This window comes from Mycteria americana, chromosome 17 (genome assembly GCF_035582795.1).
Source record: "Mycteria americana isolate JAX WOST 10 ecotype Jacksonville Zoo and Gardens chromosome 17, USCA_MyAme_1.0, whole genome shotgun sequence".
In the NCBI taxonomy this organism is placed as follows: domain Eukaryota; kingdom Metazoa; phylum Chordata; class Aves; order Ciconiiformes; family Ciconiidae; genus Mycteria; species Mycteria americana.
The window spans coordinates 3,468,120-3,483,312 of NC_134381.1; the positions used below are offsets into that span (position 1 = coordinate 3,468,120).

Sequence of the window (15,193 nt, forward strand, 5' to 3'; positions counted from 1 at the left end):
GGCCTCTTTTGCTCCTGAATGCTTCTGCTTTGCAGTGACCCCGTCTCTGTCTCTCTCTTGCAGCTTTGACTACGGAGACAGGTTCTGGGACATCAAAGGCAAATACTTCAGCTGTCAGTGCGGTTCACCCAAGTGCAAACACTCGAGCTCAGCGCTGGCCCAGCGGCAGGCGAGCACCTCGTCCCAGGACACGCAGGAAAACGGGCTCCCCGACACCAGCTCTGCCACGGCAGCCGGCCCCTTTTGAGGCTCCGCTCCCCAGAGACTGACTTGTTTTAACCCTATAGATTCACATACTGTCTGAATTTCCATTTAAAGAGAAAAAAAAAAGAAAAAAAAAAAAACCCGCTCAAGGAAAGCCAAGGGTTTGTGATACGTAGGGCTGTGCCACCGACTGTTACTTGAGGAATAAGTAAAAGCAAATCCCGCCTCCGTGATGTTGTTCTCCCCTCCCCGGTCCTGGAAAGCTGCTGGTTTTCACAGTTGCGTGTGGAGGGGTGGCTGTTGCGTTTTTTTTCCATGCGAGCTGTCCTGGCCTCCGTCTCTTAATGTGCTAAGTGTTGTCAGAGCCAAGGGAGAGCCGCCCGTCCTCCGACTATTGTTAATTGAATGGATCGCTCATGCCAAGTCATCTCCAGTTCACTTGTAATAAACTTTGAATACTTGATGGGACTTTCTTTCTAAAAGCTGGGGGGAGTGGGGAGGGAGAGGGAGGTGCTGGCATTTGGGTTTGCTTGGCACAGCCCCGGGCAGGTTCTGCTGGTTGGTTTTTGTTGGTTTGTTTGGTTTTTTTGGTTGTGGTTTTTTTTTTTTTTTTTCTTTTTTTAATCATGAATTTCTCCCACATCTCGCAGGACGTTGCGGTGGGACCTTTCCCTAGGAGCTAGAGGGCATTTCTAACAAATACCCTCCTTGTCACCAAATCCACCGGCTTTTTTCTCTTCTGCTGAGAAGAAACCCACAGTCCTTGCAATCCCTTTGCTCCCTGGCTCTCTCCCGAGCCGACCAGAGATGCTTCCCCTAAGACCCCGTCCCTCCCGGGCTTTCTCCGTTACAAACCAGCTCTCGTCGCGCCGCTTGGCCGTGTTACTGTCTCAGTGTTCAGTTCATCCGTGGAAGGATTTCCCTCGCCCCGTCGCATTAGCCGTTTTTAGAGAGGGAAGGTTGAAGGGGATTGTACAAGACACTAACTTCTTAAGAAAATCAGTCTTTCTTTTTTTAAAAATAAAGCGAATGATATATATATTATAGAGAACCTCGACTCGCGTCCGCCGGCTGGGGCAAACAGCAGACAGGACATGTCGCAGCGAGAAGATCCCAGATGCCACCAGCTCGTCTGTTCCCATCACTTTTCTCAACGCTGGGCACCTTCAATTAATTTTTAAGCCACACGCTATGAGGTTTGAATAATAAACTGATTTATTTTTTACCATTACTGAAACATTGGGGACTAGCATTAAAAGGAAAAAAAAAAAAAAAACACGGAAAAAAAAAAACCAAAACAACAACAAAAAGAAACCACAAAACAAAACGGTGCTGATTCTGGTGTGATTTTTGCTCACCACGTGAATATAAACTATCAATTGTATAAAAAGAACAAAGTGATTTTAGTATAAAAATGCAGGAAAAAACACAAAACTTTTTTTAAATTGTTAGTATTGTAGTGTGAATAAATTTGCCATCACCTTTTGTGTGGTGGCTGGGCAGGTCATTATCTTAATTTTTTTTTTTTTGCATATATCTTTAAATACTGTAATTAGTGCAGTAACAGTTTTTTTTGTTCATCTCTTCTAGAACATTCATAATGCCGTCATGTTTATTATTATTATTTTTTTTTCTGTTAATGTTTTTGACAGTTTTAAAGGAGCAGTCTTTTGGCTCTGATCATTTTCTTGTTCTGTTTTCAATGAAATCAATAAAAAAAGAAAAAAAAAAAAAGTGCTTTAAAAGGAGTTTGGCCTTTTTGTCTGCCGGGCTGGTGGGGCCGGCACCGTGCGGGGCTGGGGCGGAGGGGGCTGGCGCTGGCACCTCTCATCCTTGGGCTTAAAAGGAAAATTAAGAAAGCAAAAAAAAAAACCAAAACCCTGCATACTTTCAAGCAAGGAAAAAGAAGCCTGACTCTTTGCTCTTTGTTCACGAGGGGTTTGGGTTTGGTTTCTGAATTTCGTATAATCCCTCAGTCTTAAAGGCATCCTGGGGGGGAGCCGGGGCTCGCCGCGGGGGGGGCAGCGCTGGCCCAGCGCTGTGCAGGGCTGCGCCGGGCTTCGAGGGACCCCTGGTGCCTCCCCAGCCCCTGCGTGGAGGCAATTAAATAAAATTAAATTTAAAAGGCCAAGGGAAGGGGCGAGGGGGAGAATCTCCCGCTGCCGAGCAAACCCCGGGGACGTTCGCTATCATGGGAGGAGGCGGCGGGGAGCAGCAGCAGGGCTCTGCGGGTTTTTGGCTGGGCCAGCAGCGCCGGCCGGGGCAGCGGCTGGGTTTGGGGGCTGCTGCGGGGTGCAAATCCCGGGGGAGCGGTGCCGGGGGGTCCCCCCGCACCCCAGGGTGCCGGGTGGGGGCTGCCGAGGCTGCGTGACTAAGCACAGGCACCCTCGCCGTCAGCCCGCCGTGTCGGGAAAATAAGCAGCTCTGAGTCACTGCCAGTCGATAGCTCATAAAAATATTCATAAACGGTAGGAAAAGCCCGGCCCGATGCCAGCCGGGGACGGGAGGAGCGGGGAGGCCTTCGGCCACGGCCTCACACCACCTCTCGCCCACCTGGCAGGAGCCTTCGTTGCCCGCAGAGCCCCAGAGATGCCCTCGTCACCCTCAGTCACAAGTCAGGCGGCGTGAGGGCAGTTGGTCAATAAAATACAATGTCTTTAGGTTGGCTTTGTTTGGTGAGAAATGATGGGGTTTCCCGCTGGAATTGCAAAGGTGCCGTTAGGAATAGCCAGAGCTGTCGGGAAAAGCAAGCAGGACCCTCGAAGACACCCACGTGCCCTCTCATGTCGAGACCATTTAACTACAGGCTAATGCTAATTATAAGAATACATTCCAATATTGTATAATTAAACCTTACAATGAAAATGATATGCTTTAATTGAAGGTGAGAAGTGGAAAACCCCCAGAGAAATCTAATCCCTGAATGTAACTTTCCCGAAATCAGTTATTTTCCTGGGGTTGAGGTGGGAGACGCCCGTCTTTTCGGCGGCGTGTGGAGTCACACGATGCTGGTCCCGGGTGCGGAGGGGATTTGCACCCGGCGGAGACGGGTGGAGGTTGAACATTGCGCGTAGTCACAGGTAACCCCCAGCGCGTTGGGCGATGCCTTTGCTTTTCTGCGCAAGTAACTGCAAACTGAATACACACATTTAATGCCCCACCACATTTCCACAGGTGAGGATGAGCCAGAGAAGGGCATTGCAGCTTGTTGGGGGCAGCAGCTTGTTGAGTTGCTTCATTTCAAAGGATGCAACAATTTTCATGTTAATATTTTGCCCTGAAGCTAAGCTGCTCTGTCGCTAATTGATGGCTCCTTACGAACCGCTGGTGCCAAGCCTTCGCTGTGCACACCCCGGGCTGCCGAGGAGGTGTCTGTAGCTCTGATTTTGCTTTTGTTTGCGAGGGAGATTTCTTTTCTTTTAATGCAGCAAGAGCATCTGCTCAGGGCTTTGCTCTCGAGCAGCCGGTAGTCGCTTTGCTCGTGGCGGGTACCAGCACGGGAGGATTTCTTTTCCTTTTCAGCCACTGCCAAGCGAGACACGAGGCCTCGTAGCCGCCCTGTGCGGGGCTGGGAGCCTCCCCTCGGCTCTGCTGAAGATGCAAAGAACCCTTCAATCATTCATCGGCCTTTTTCTGGGGATTTTGGCGCTTGGCGTGCGATGCTTTGGGATGTCCCCACGGTCACGCAGCCGTCCCAGGGAGCGGGACCGGGGCTGGATGCTGGATTTGGGTGCTGAGCTCAGGCGGGGCATGGGGCTGAGCTGGGGGGGGATCTTGTGCATCCCGCACCATCCAACCCTCGCCCACGCGGCTGGGAGGAGGGTGACAGTGCAAACCCCCTGATTTCACAGAGCTAAAGGAGACACCGCTCTCCTTCCACATGTGGGGCATCCCTGCTCCCCTTCTTTTTCCCACTGGATCCCCCCAGTGAAGGTTGGGGACCCCCAGGCCAAGGTGGGGGTGCGCAGAGGGTCTGCACCGAGCTGCGTCCTGTGCACAGCGCTGGCTCTGCGGGACAGGGTGCAACGGCCCTTTTTGGGTGCTGCACTGCACTCACAACTCGGGGGATGTGTTAATTCACTACAGGAGTGGGGCTGGGCAATTTGGGGTGTCTTGTCAGGGGGCAAGGCTGTGGTGCTGAGCCGGGCTCCTTCACGCACACCTCCCTCCTGCACCCCGCTGCTGCTGGACATCAGCCCCCCTATAGCTATAGGGGAGCATCGCCCAGGGGCCGGTCACCTGCTCCGGGGCCAGCGGCCGAGACGTGGATGGATCAAATCCAGCTGTGTGGGATCACACGGCATTTCCCCGTGCAAACCCCCTGCGCACCGAGCAGGTCGCGGAGCTGGTGGGCTCGTGCTGGCTCCTCTCTCCGGGGGCTGCTGGGCACGGGGCGGGGGTGTGTTAGAAAGGCACCGTCCATCACCCTGCAGCTGAACTGGCCCAGTGAAGCCGTAAAATTACCCTGAAATACTGGAGCTGATCTGGCTTCTCCTCTTTATAGACTCATCTCCCTCTTCGTCCTGCAGCGCTCATCTCCCTCGCTGAGGAAATGTGAGCAAGGGCGATGGTTATCCTGCAGCCCGAGAGCGGCAGGTAAGAGTTACAAAATCTCTATAAATGTACGATTTCACCCCACGTCTCATTCCTGAGCCTTTGCCAGAGCTGGAAGAAATATTAGTTTATCTCACCGATAGCACAGAATATTCCCTCGTCTGCCGAAAGAGCTCCCTTATCGCCTTTTTAATTTCCTTTCTAGTGCTATGGGGCAGGATGAAAAGCCATGGGTGCTATTACCGTCGGCAGGGAAAGGCCTTGATGATCTGGCTGCCGGCTATGAGAGCCTCGCATCAGGCTGAGGTTCAAGCTGAAAGTCTGCAGGCAGGATGGGAGCGATGAAGCAGGCGAGGGGAGAGGTGGTGATGCCGGGGGAAGGTCGGGCTCAGCCCCCTGCCCCTTCCCCAGGCAATAGCACTAACGGAGTAAAGGACCAGAAAAAGCAAACACTACTTAACGCTGCCTGTGAGCGGAGGTGCGATGCTGCCATTTTAATTGCGAGGCAGAGGTTGAACAAGGTCAGCCTCCCACCTGAGTCTTCCTGCCCGACTCTGCCTTTTAATTTCTGTGGAATTGATGCGAGAGTCATTAAAGAGGCCTCGGCACCTGAGGACCGCATTAAGCAGCTGCTGGGGCTCCCACTTTGCTGGTGGTGCTGGGTGAAAGACGCGGCGGGACGATGTCTTGCTGGATGTGCCTGCGTGCTGCGGAAGGCGGCGGTGCCCGTCAGCCCGGCTGGGGAACCGCAACGTGGTGCCAAGAGAAACCAAAGTCCCCAGCCCTGTGCCAAGAAGCAGGCGGTGCAGTCTGCTGCTCCTGCCCAGGATGTGGCTCACCCCGCCGAGACCTGGCCCCGGCTACCGAGGGCTTCGTACCCAGCCCGGCGAGCCTTGCTTCTCCGAGAGCTCGGGCAGAGCCGAACCCTCGGGTTACCTCTGCTCTGACTGCAGCATCAAAGGGACCTCAGCAGCCCTCGCAGCAAGGAAATACCCCTGTGCCTGCAAAATTGGTATTTATAATGAATCAATGCCCCCCAGCCCCTCTGGAATAGGTGGGGAAGTGGAAGGAAGGAAACTCAAGCAATGAGAGTCCCGTTACACCCTGCTCAGCACGTGCTCAGCACTAGCAAAGGTGACCAAAATGCTTGGGGTTTGTTAAGCAGCTCTTTGCCATCCTTTCTCTTGGAGGCCTGAAGGGTTTGCAGGTACCTGAGACGAAGGCCCAGGCCCTTGCCCCTGCCCCTGCCCCCTCCCTAGACCTGCTGGGACCTGGGGGTTTATGCCCCAAGGCTGCCAATGCTGTTATATTAAGCTGTCACCGCCTGATGCTTGGCTGGGATTAAATTCATCATTACAGCAAACTTCCCCAGCTGACCTGGTAGGAGCAGGGCATCAGCACAGTAAGCCAAGACTTTGTTTAAATACTTGGAGCTCTGCTATCTAACAAGAATGACAAGAGATTACATTAGGAAAAGGGCTGGCTATTTTAAGAGGGATCCATTTGCCAACTTTCCTGGCTGCAGAAGTCTTTAATAAGGCTGCAGGAATAGAAAGTGTTGGACGCATACGGATCCTACGCGCCCAGTTAACTACTGAGGGTGGGTTTGCAAATGGCATAAAATGCCTCTAAGCCCAGGCGGAGCCAAGTGTATTTCGGGCTGAGTTAATTTTAAGGACGTGGCTGGGAGCAGGGCAGGGACAGGGAGCTGCGGGGACATCAAAGGAACTGCAGCTGCAGTTTGCATTTGGGATGTTCTTCCCTTCCCCGGAGAAAGGGTGAGCGTTACCAGTTGACGGTCTTTACGGGCAAATTAATTCCCATCCTACGCTGCTGCTGCCCTTCCAGGGGATGCTTTAAAACACCAGTGCTGGGTTGAAACACCTGACCTGGGCTCTGCTGTATGAACGCAGGCTCGGGGGGATGCTCTGTAGCTAAATAAGCAAGACTAGAGGTAAGATGAGATTTGTGGTGTTGATAAGGTGAAAAATAAGAAGATTTTGAGGCTAGAAGTCCTCTTTGGTGGGGGGTTGCTTACTGCATTGTGCTCATCCCTTGAGGGCCCAGGAAGGTGGGTGTCTGGAGCCCACTGTGTTGAGGATGTAAAGCACCTGATTATTGAGAGCTTCCCTTGTCCTCTGAAGGAGCCTCCATCTGTGTTTTCAGAGCGAGGTTGATTTAAATGGTGATGTATTTGTCTGTGATTTGTAATGAGCTTAAAAAAAAATCAGCAATCCTTGTTTGAAAAGCAGAACAACATGCAAGAAATCATTGAGGATTTTCTTCCTTCTTTCAGAAAATGTAGTGGCAATGAAATAGCAGTGATGGGTAAATAATAAAAGCCTTCTGTGTGGCTCACTCGTACTAGATAAAGTATAAAGCCCCGCTGATGCAGGGCTCAGGGTGGGCAGAAAATATTCCACCTGAGCAACAGCAATTAGTGCACTTGGCTTTGTCTTTGTTGTGCTCTGTAAATATAACTCTGAACAGCAAATAAGCAGATAAGCTTTACCCAGACATAATAAGACGAATATCCTTTTCTTCTGCCTCTGCTGGGAAGAGAATTCCTCTCTAGTTGTGCAGCTGTTGGAGGAAAATAGCTGGAATAAATTGCTTGGGAATTTGTGAACAGCAAACATGGCCCGCAACATTAGCGAAATGACTGTATAAATGAGTAAAAAAGGATCGGGGAGAATATTCTCATTTATATCATGAACATCCCTTTGACACAGGCTTGGGTTGGAAGAAGTTCAGGAACTTTTGTGGCACGAAAGCATTTTGTTTTGCTGACGATCATCTGCGTTTTCCCTCCTGCTGTGGCAGGGAGCTGCTTTTCTGCCCACGGTGCAAATCTCCCGGAGCAGCCGCAGCTCTCCTGGGGAGAGTGGGTCGAGCCAGGTACCCGACAGCATGCTGGAGCTGCGGACCTCGGGGAGGAGGAAGAGCGGGAGTTGATGACTCAGTGGTCAGAGACGTGATGCTCAGGATCAGCACCCAACGTGTGCACAGGGACTGGAGCAGGGAAGTGCCAAGCTGCTGGCTGTCAAATGGGAGGCAAAAATGGGTTCAGGCAACTTTCTGCTGATGTACTTTGTGCCTAAGCTATCCTTGCATTTCTTTTGGGTATAAATCCGCTTCTTGAACTCAAATGTTGCTAAATTGCTCAGCTATGAGCCATAAACGTGCCCTGCTCTGCCCCAGGGTTGGTTGCATTTGGTGGTGGATGAGCAATCCCCGGCCCTGCCTCTTACTCACCCCGTACGAAGGCTTTTTATGTTTTAAGGAGTTTGCACATTTGAAGTAGTGGCATGGATCCTCCTACCCATCCCTCTATGCACTGCCTCTTCTCAGTAGCTGGAAGATATCTCTTTGCCTCAGTTTCCCAACAGTAAAATGGGAATAAAACTTCCTAGTGGATTGTGTGGTCCTTTGTGCTCCTGACTCGCCTACGGGCATTTGAAAACCTCACCCCAAGTCATTAACAACTAATGAGGGTGCAGCTCTGTCCTGTACGTGCCTGTGAGAGGAGACCCTCCTGCTCTCCTGTGAAGACAAATAGAATAGAAAACCAAACTTGCAAAGGCGTTGGTGGAGATAGAGTCTGGTATAATATTGGTTTTTAAGAGGACCAAGCTTCTTCTGTAAAACTAGTCTGGAAAACATACTCGATTGGTTGGGCAGATATATATTTTTAGGTAATTTTTTTTGCTGTGAAAGTACTATTGCAAACTTCATTAACCTATTGCAGAGAAGGGAAGAGAATACCAAGTGACCTCCATCCTCGTCTCTCCATGCAATGTATCTGCTGGTAAAGGTGGTGTTAAACCCACAGGCTGGGTGTGCTCTGAATTCAGTGGTGTGGCCGCGTGTTTCTCCGTGATCATCAGCAGCTTCCCATGCTGCTGTGCTGGGCACCTCCCAGGACACAGAGACCTCCCGGTACGGCTCTCCCGGAGCAGGAGACCCAGCAGCGCAGCGGCTGCTGTTACAGACAAGCAACCTCCCCAAATACGGTGAGCTCAGCTTCGGGGCAAGATACTTTAAATGGTTTCTCTGTGCAAAGTTTCGGTTTTATGCAGACTGATGCATCTCAGTTTGTGAGGGTTGTGTTTCTGTATGCCTGGAAGGTGACCATCCCTGCGCCGTCGCTGGGAGCTGCTTGCTGGCTTTGCAGCTCTGTTTCTTGGAAAAGCACTCACCAGACCCTCTGCTGTTGCGTGAAGGTGCTGTTTGCTGCCTCTGCGCTTGCCCTGACTGTGTGGAAACCTCCCCTGTGGGTAAAAATGCACATTGTTTCGGATGGTGCCTGCATCTCAAGGTCTACTGGCCTATGCAAGATCATTTTTTTCCAGTTATTTGCAGTGTCTCCATAATCCGTCATAAATGGCATGCAGAATCAAGTGAGACAAGGGATGTGTGGCTTGGCTAACAGGTTTCCCTGGCCTTCCAGCATGGGAAGGAAGATGGAGCTGCCCGAGGGGAGCTCCTGGTGCTGAGCCTTCCTTGCAGCCGTGCTGCCTGCGTGATCCCGGTGTCATCACGGCCCCGTGGACCTGGACCGAAGGACACCCGCTTCTGCGGTGCCTGGCTCCTGCTGATGCTGGGCAGAGGATGGGGACAGAAAAGGGGTCGCTGGGAGCTGCTGCCTCCCCGAGCCGCAGGGGAGGCGATCGGCCAGACCTGAAATGTTGCATTTCTCTAGAACAACAGTTTTGCTGCATATTGGATTCTGTTAAAGGAATTCAATTTAGAAGACATTATGCCAGGGAGAGGAGGAGAAGGGCAAAACATTATGGCTAAATAATTTCAATTAACCATTCCAGACCTTTCTTGCTAATTCAGTTGAAATAAGTGCTGCCTGGTCTACAGATCTGCAGAACTGAGAGCCTTTCACAGCATCAGCGAATGCAGCTTCGGCGACATCTACGATGACTTCTTCCAGCTGAGGGCTGTGCCTAAGGACATGCTGTTTTGAGCCTTATTTCTTGAAGCAAAACAGAGAAAGAAATATATGGACTCTGAAATAGAGTGCAGATACCTCTTCTGCAGTCAGTCCTTGCTGCCACTTAACTTGGCACATATTATGATCTTCAAGCTAATTCTTAAATCAGTGTAAACATCCAGGTACTGCCTAGAACCAGGCAAATTATCTAACTCAATTCTGCTTTGGAAAAATAACCCAGATCCAAATGTCAAGCTTTACCAGAAGTCTTTGGTGATCAACCGTGTTTTTGAAAGCTGGCAGGTATTCATGCTAGAGAAAGTTAAATTAACTGTTCAGATTATTGATTATTCTTCATTGACCTTTTAAGTAGTTGTCCTTGGTATTAAGAGACCAACGAGTGTCAGGCTGCTTTCCTTACCCAACTGCACTTCAGGCCGATTCCCAGATTTGGATGACAGAAATATTTACTCATGGTTGTGAGTGCTAGGAATTCCTGCGATTTCAGCTCAAAATCAAAGGGAGTTCAAACACATGGAGGTTGGGAAGTGCAGTAAAGCCTGGACCAACCTGTCTGGGCTTTAAACCCACCATATCTCTGCCAGCTCTAATTTCTGCAGGGAACATCTTCCCTGAGCTTCCCAGCCAATTCTCATTCCTTCAGTCCCCTTCTTTGACATCCTAAAAAAATGACAATGACGAGTTGAGAAATAGCTTTTTTTTTTTCCCAAATGTTTACATGCCTCTCCTATTCACTTGTCTAAATATGTCTTCCCTCCAGTTGTTTTCCTTTCATGTGCGAAATCTTAATTTTGATTATGAATTCTTTGGGTCAAAGACCATGTGGTTGTGTAAGTTCATGAACTGCGTGGTTACTGATGCGAATAACCTCAGAGGATGCAGTATAAACTCTCGGATCTTTCAGTGCCTTTCTTTTCTAGCATTGTGGAAAATGCTGTTTTTCTGCTTGCTCTCCTCAATCTATCGTCTTTCTACTCTTTTCCATTTTTCCGTATTTTCATTCTCTAACCTGAAGTTGTCTCACTCCTCACACTGGTGAAGCTTTCTCCCATATTTGCTTATGTAGGGGGGAAACAAAAAAAGTTTTGATTTTCCTCTTAGCAGGAAAAGCAGCTCCCACACAGGGTGACCTGACCTTGTGCTGCTCAGACTCTGCTGGGGCTCAGTGTTTAAGGACAAACTCTCGCTACTGTTTAACAACAACGGCAAAAAGGATCAGCATGTGGCATTGGCTCTAGGGATTTTGCTTTTCTGACCCCTCCAGCTCTCATCACCTACCCCACGCTAGATGGGCGAGGTTACCCAGAAGATGGGTTTCTTTACGGGCTGTGCGGAGTTTTTTCTCCTTCTCTTTCAAAAGTAGCAGAGCTCTTGATGTTGGTTCATGCATCTTAGCTCTGCTGGAGAGACTCGGCCCTGGAAGCTGTCAAGGAGGCTCTTTTATGAGCACTTTAAAGCAAAAAATGAAACTGGTGCCTGAAGAGTAGATAGGACTAATGAAGCTGTTTTATCTTTGCCATTTGTATGTATACAGGGTGGGAGTAAAGGGAATCCTACAGAGTGTAGCAAACACATGTAGGGCAAAGCAGTTAATAGGATGAAAATGAAATCAATACCCAGGACTTAATTAAGAAGCTGTTTTTATTCACGTCCCAGGAGAAAGGCCCCTCAGATCAGAGATGCCAACCACTTGCTGGATTGCGGTCTCGCACAGGCTGTGTCCTGCAGGCCACTGACAACCCAGCAGCCTTATTAAATGTTGTTTTCAGCTGTGTCCTCAGTAGGTATCAAGAGGAGAAGGCAGTGAGGGAAGAAATGAGGATGCAGGCTAATGGTCCTCCAGCTTTGGGAGCTGCTGCTCAGAGTTGCACAGATATTTGGGGTTAGTCTGTGCAAACCCCAAACTGCCATACGTGTTTTTTGCAGGCTTCGTGCAGGGAGAGGGTCACCCTCTGAGCGAGGAGAGGGTTTATAGGGCTCCAAGGTGGGATGAGGAGGGAACACCAAGAGTGCGTAACACTTCTCTTGGAAAGTATTGAGCTCCTTTGCTTTTATGCCACTTGCAAAGCAAAATAATCTTGATGTGTTTATTTCTCAGCGAAGTGAAAAATGCAGTTGTTCCCAAGAACTAATCCTTTATTAAACTGTCTGAAATAGGAACAGTAAAGACCTCAGTAAAGAGAAATATTCTAAACAGTGAACTGGGCTGCTCAGTTATTGTGTGTGATCGGATGTTTTAGGACTAAAGCAAACAACCAATTTCTGATTAAAATATTGAATTTTTGTCTTGGTTGCGTATAAAATGAACGAGGCACTTGGAAAGGTTGGAAAATGGATTGATGAAGACCATGCCTGGCAGTGTGAGTGTGGTGCTGGACCTGGTGCTTGCAGGCTGACTTGGCAGGGGAGACTGATAGAGCTGGGAGTAAACTGAAGAGAAGAGCAGAGCTGTATGCAGCTACCCTGCGGGCCTGTTCCTCCATCCTGGCAGGGAGGCGAGACCCCAAAGTGGGCAAAATAGTCATGCTCCTTTCAGATTTTCCTTTCCCAGATAGCGTAAATCAGTCGCAGCGAGGCTTGCTGATTTATACGTGATTTGTTTCGCTTGTAACTTCCCCCCCATTCGTGCCCTCTGCTGCTGTTAGTATCTGAGCAGAAAGCCAGGCTTTTATTAACATGCCTCCAGGCTCTCCTTGCTTTTGAGAACCAGCTTTTCTACAAGGTGTGCTGTTCCTTTGCATGTTTTTTGGACAGAAGCATCAACCTGTGTGGTTAACCTGCTCAAGTGATGTGGCCCACTCTTCCTCCCCAGAAGTGGCTGGTGGTCCTGCCCCTGCTGTGGCCAGGAGGGTGGTTCAATGGGAGTCATCTTGGGCTGTCGTCCCCTCCAACTCTACTGCCCACGATGGCCAGGGGGCTATTTAGAGCAGGTAGTGGTCCTGGCAGCTTTGTGAGCACAAGGATGTACCATGCCCCTTTGTTCCCACTTAGCTCAGGCCACAAAAACAAGCAATGACCGTGTCAGGGATGCCCTGAAGCCACTGCCACAACCCTGCTGCCCATACAGGAGATACCATCAACCTTGCTCAGCAAAAATACCCAACGAGTCAATCCTGCTCACACAGTAGCTCCTGTTGTTCTTAACTGTGTCCTTATTGCTCAAAAGTGTAAAGCACTCAGCCTACTGCACACCAACCACTTCTGGCCATCAACTGGCTCCTGGTCCTGGTGGTCTTGTCCTTCAGCGCTCACTGGGCTGCTCTGCAGCTTCCAGCAAATGGCCCCATGGGGATGCAGGGTGGCAACAGTGCTAGGAGCTGAGCTGACCACCCAGCTCACTGGCATTAATGCACATTTCTATTCCACCCAAGTGATGATCCCTCTAATTTTCATGTTCCAGGAGACGATGTCAAACGGATACTGAATACCCCATTCACTGGCAGAGAAACGTGTCCCTCTGCTGAATGCCTGTGAGCCGTAATTACTATGTTTAACTTGTAGAGATGCCACTATTTAAAACGCTGGCTGTACATTTGTATTTTGCCAAGGAATAACTTGAATAGCGAACACCATCATTTGACAGGAACATGGGGACTCGCCCCTTCCCTGGGAGGGTGGGGGAAGAGGCCATCGCATTGCTGCGTGCGTGGAAGAAAACCGACCTGGGGAGAGCAGTCCTCGTTGTATCTAAAGGTCCTGGATTAGTTAACTGAAGAAGCATTTAGAAGAAGCATTTGATCTGATGATCACACAGGCTTCTTAGATGTTAAAGAAAACATCAAACAGCTGGACATCAAAGGCAGACTGCTCAAGCTGGATGGCCTTGCCTCCACCCAGCCTGCCTTCCTCAGCTGGACGTTGAGTACCAGTTGTCCCTGAGTTTTGCAGTTTTTCTTTCTCCATGAAAGGTCCAAGTCCTTCAGCAGATTGAGATGGGGTAATTTCCAAGGGGAGAGAGAATGAGGGGTTTGGAATTTTTTTGAAAGGTTTTGTTATTTTAAGACCATAGGCAATTTCTCTGATCCCAGAAAACCAAGCGATGGCACAGGAGTGTTTTCTCTCCATGAATAATGCAACCATGGCCTTGAATACAATTTTTTAAAATACATGTGACCTCCCTTTGGATTCCCACAGGTTTTCTTAATAACATTAATTTGTCTTGCAAAAAACTTTAACTGCAGTCAGGGGAAAAAAGACCTGGAGCTCCACATTAGTCTAACTGGTGAGCTCCTGGGGAGGGAAGCAACCAGCAGCACTTGAGGGGCTGTTGTCACCTCTGGGCACTGTGTTGTGTGTTTGGAGATAGGACAGCACCTTCTAGACTGCCCCAGCCTGGAAAGAGCAGACATGGTCCCTGTGCAAGTTGGATGGTGCCCGTCACTGTCTTTGGTGTCACTGTCACCTTTGGGAACTACAGCACCATCAGCAGGCATGCCCCACCAGGCTTTCAGTTGCTCTTAGAAATGAAAAACATGTTGCAGTAAGTTAAGCGCTGACTTCATCGGGAATTGGGTGCCTATTGCTGAGGTGCTTATGAGAATCCCACTGGGCTATAAACACTTTTTGAAACTTTGCCTTAAAGTAATTTTTAAAAATGGAAATGTTTTAGAGATATTTACTGTATGCTTGTTTTCCAGAAGATGGCAATAGGTTTAGTGCTTGTGAAGAGTCGCCAGATACCTTCAAGGCCCCTCTTCTGACCACTGGACTCCACTTGCTTCCAAAACTCAGACAAGAAAGTGGGCCTTCTGGTCCTAAATCTGCTTTGCTTTATTTTATTTATTATTTTTAATCCCTGTTCTTGCCAGTTCTTGCAATGTGAAATTGTTAGCTGCAGTTTCTTCCTCTAATTTCCCACTTTCTGGCATTACTGGGCTTCTTCTGCAGCACTACCCACCGACAAGCTTGCTCAGCTTTGCTACGTTTAGGGAGTTTCTCTCGTTTATGGGTCAGCCTGTGCAGTTCAGGCACACGCAGCTGTATACAGCGAGGGTTTGAAATACGAACTCTTCAGCTATCTGACTTTCCTTGCAATAAATGTTTGGTTGTGGCATCTGCTCTGTTTGCTGATTAAAATTATTTTCTCGGTAATAGAAGCTCTCAGTGTCTCCTCTAATGTGAGGAGGAATAATTAAGTCCTCTTGGTAATGCAAATAAATAATGCCTTTGGAGAGTCCTGAGTGCATCATAAATCATCAGAGTTGTGTTCCTGAGATGCCACCTCCTTGTGTCCTGATGCTGAATGATTACGGCAGGGTTTTATCATGTGTTGTATACAGATCACCCGCTGGCCCCTAATGCCACCTGTAATGTCACTGCCTGAAGAGTCTGGTGACGCTATGGTGTCCCTGATGCCTGGTTGTGACCTGTTGTTGTTCTATGTAACCCCTCTATAACAGGAACGAAGCACCTCGGGAGTTTTGACTGTCTCTCCTCCAAATAGCCCCATCATGGAGGGAAGCGCTGCCATCC

At 49.4% G+C, this 15,193-nt stretch overlaps 1 protein-coding gene across 15 annotated transcripts in view; it reads left to right on the forward strand.

Annotated features, from left to right (window-relative positions):
* EHMT1 (euchromatic histone lysine methyltransferase 1) overlaps positions 1-1,518 on the forward strand; it is a 124,225-nt gene extending 122,707 nt beyond the window's left edge. For all 15 annotated transcript variants that reach the window (XM_075520075.1, XM_075520070.1, XM_075520072.1 and 12 more), the window contains one exon: positions 64-1,518. In XM_075520075.1, the coding sequence (XP_075376190.1) occupies positions 64-247 (184 nt within the window). In that variant the 3' untranslated portion in view covers positions 248-1,518. The remainder of the gene's footprint in view (positions 1-63) is intronic.
* The last annotated feature ends 13,675 nt before the right edge of the window (positions 1,519-15,193 follow it).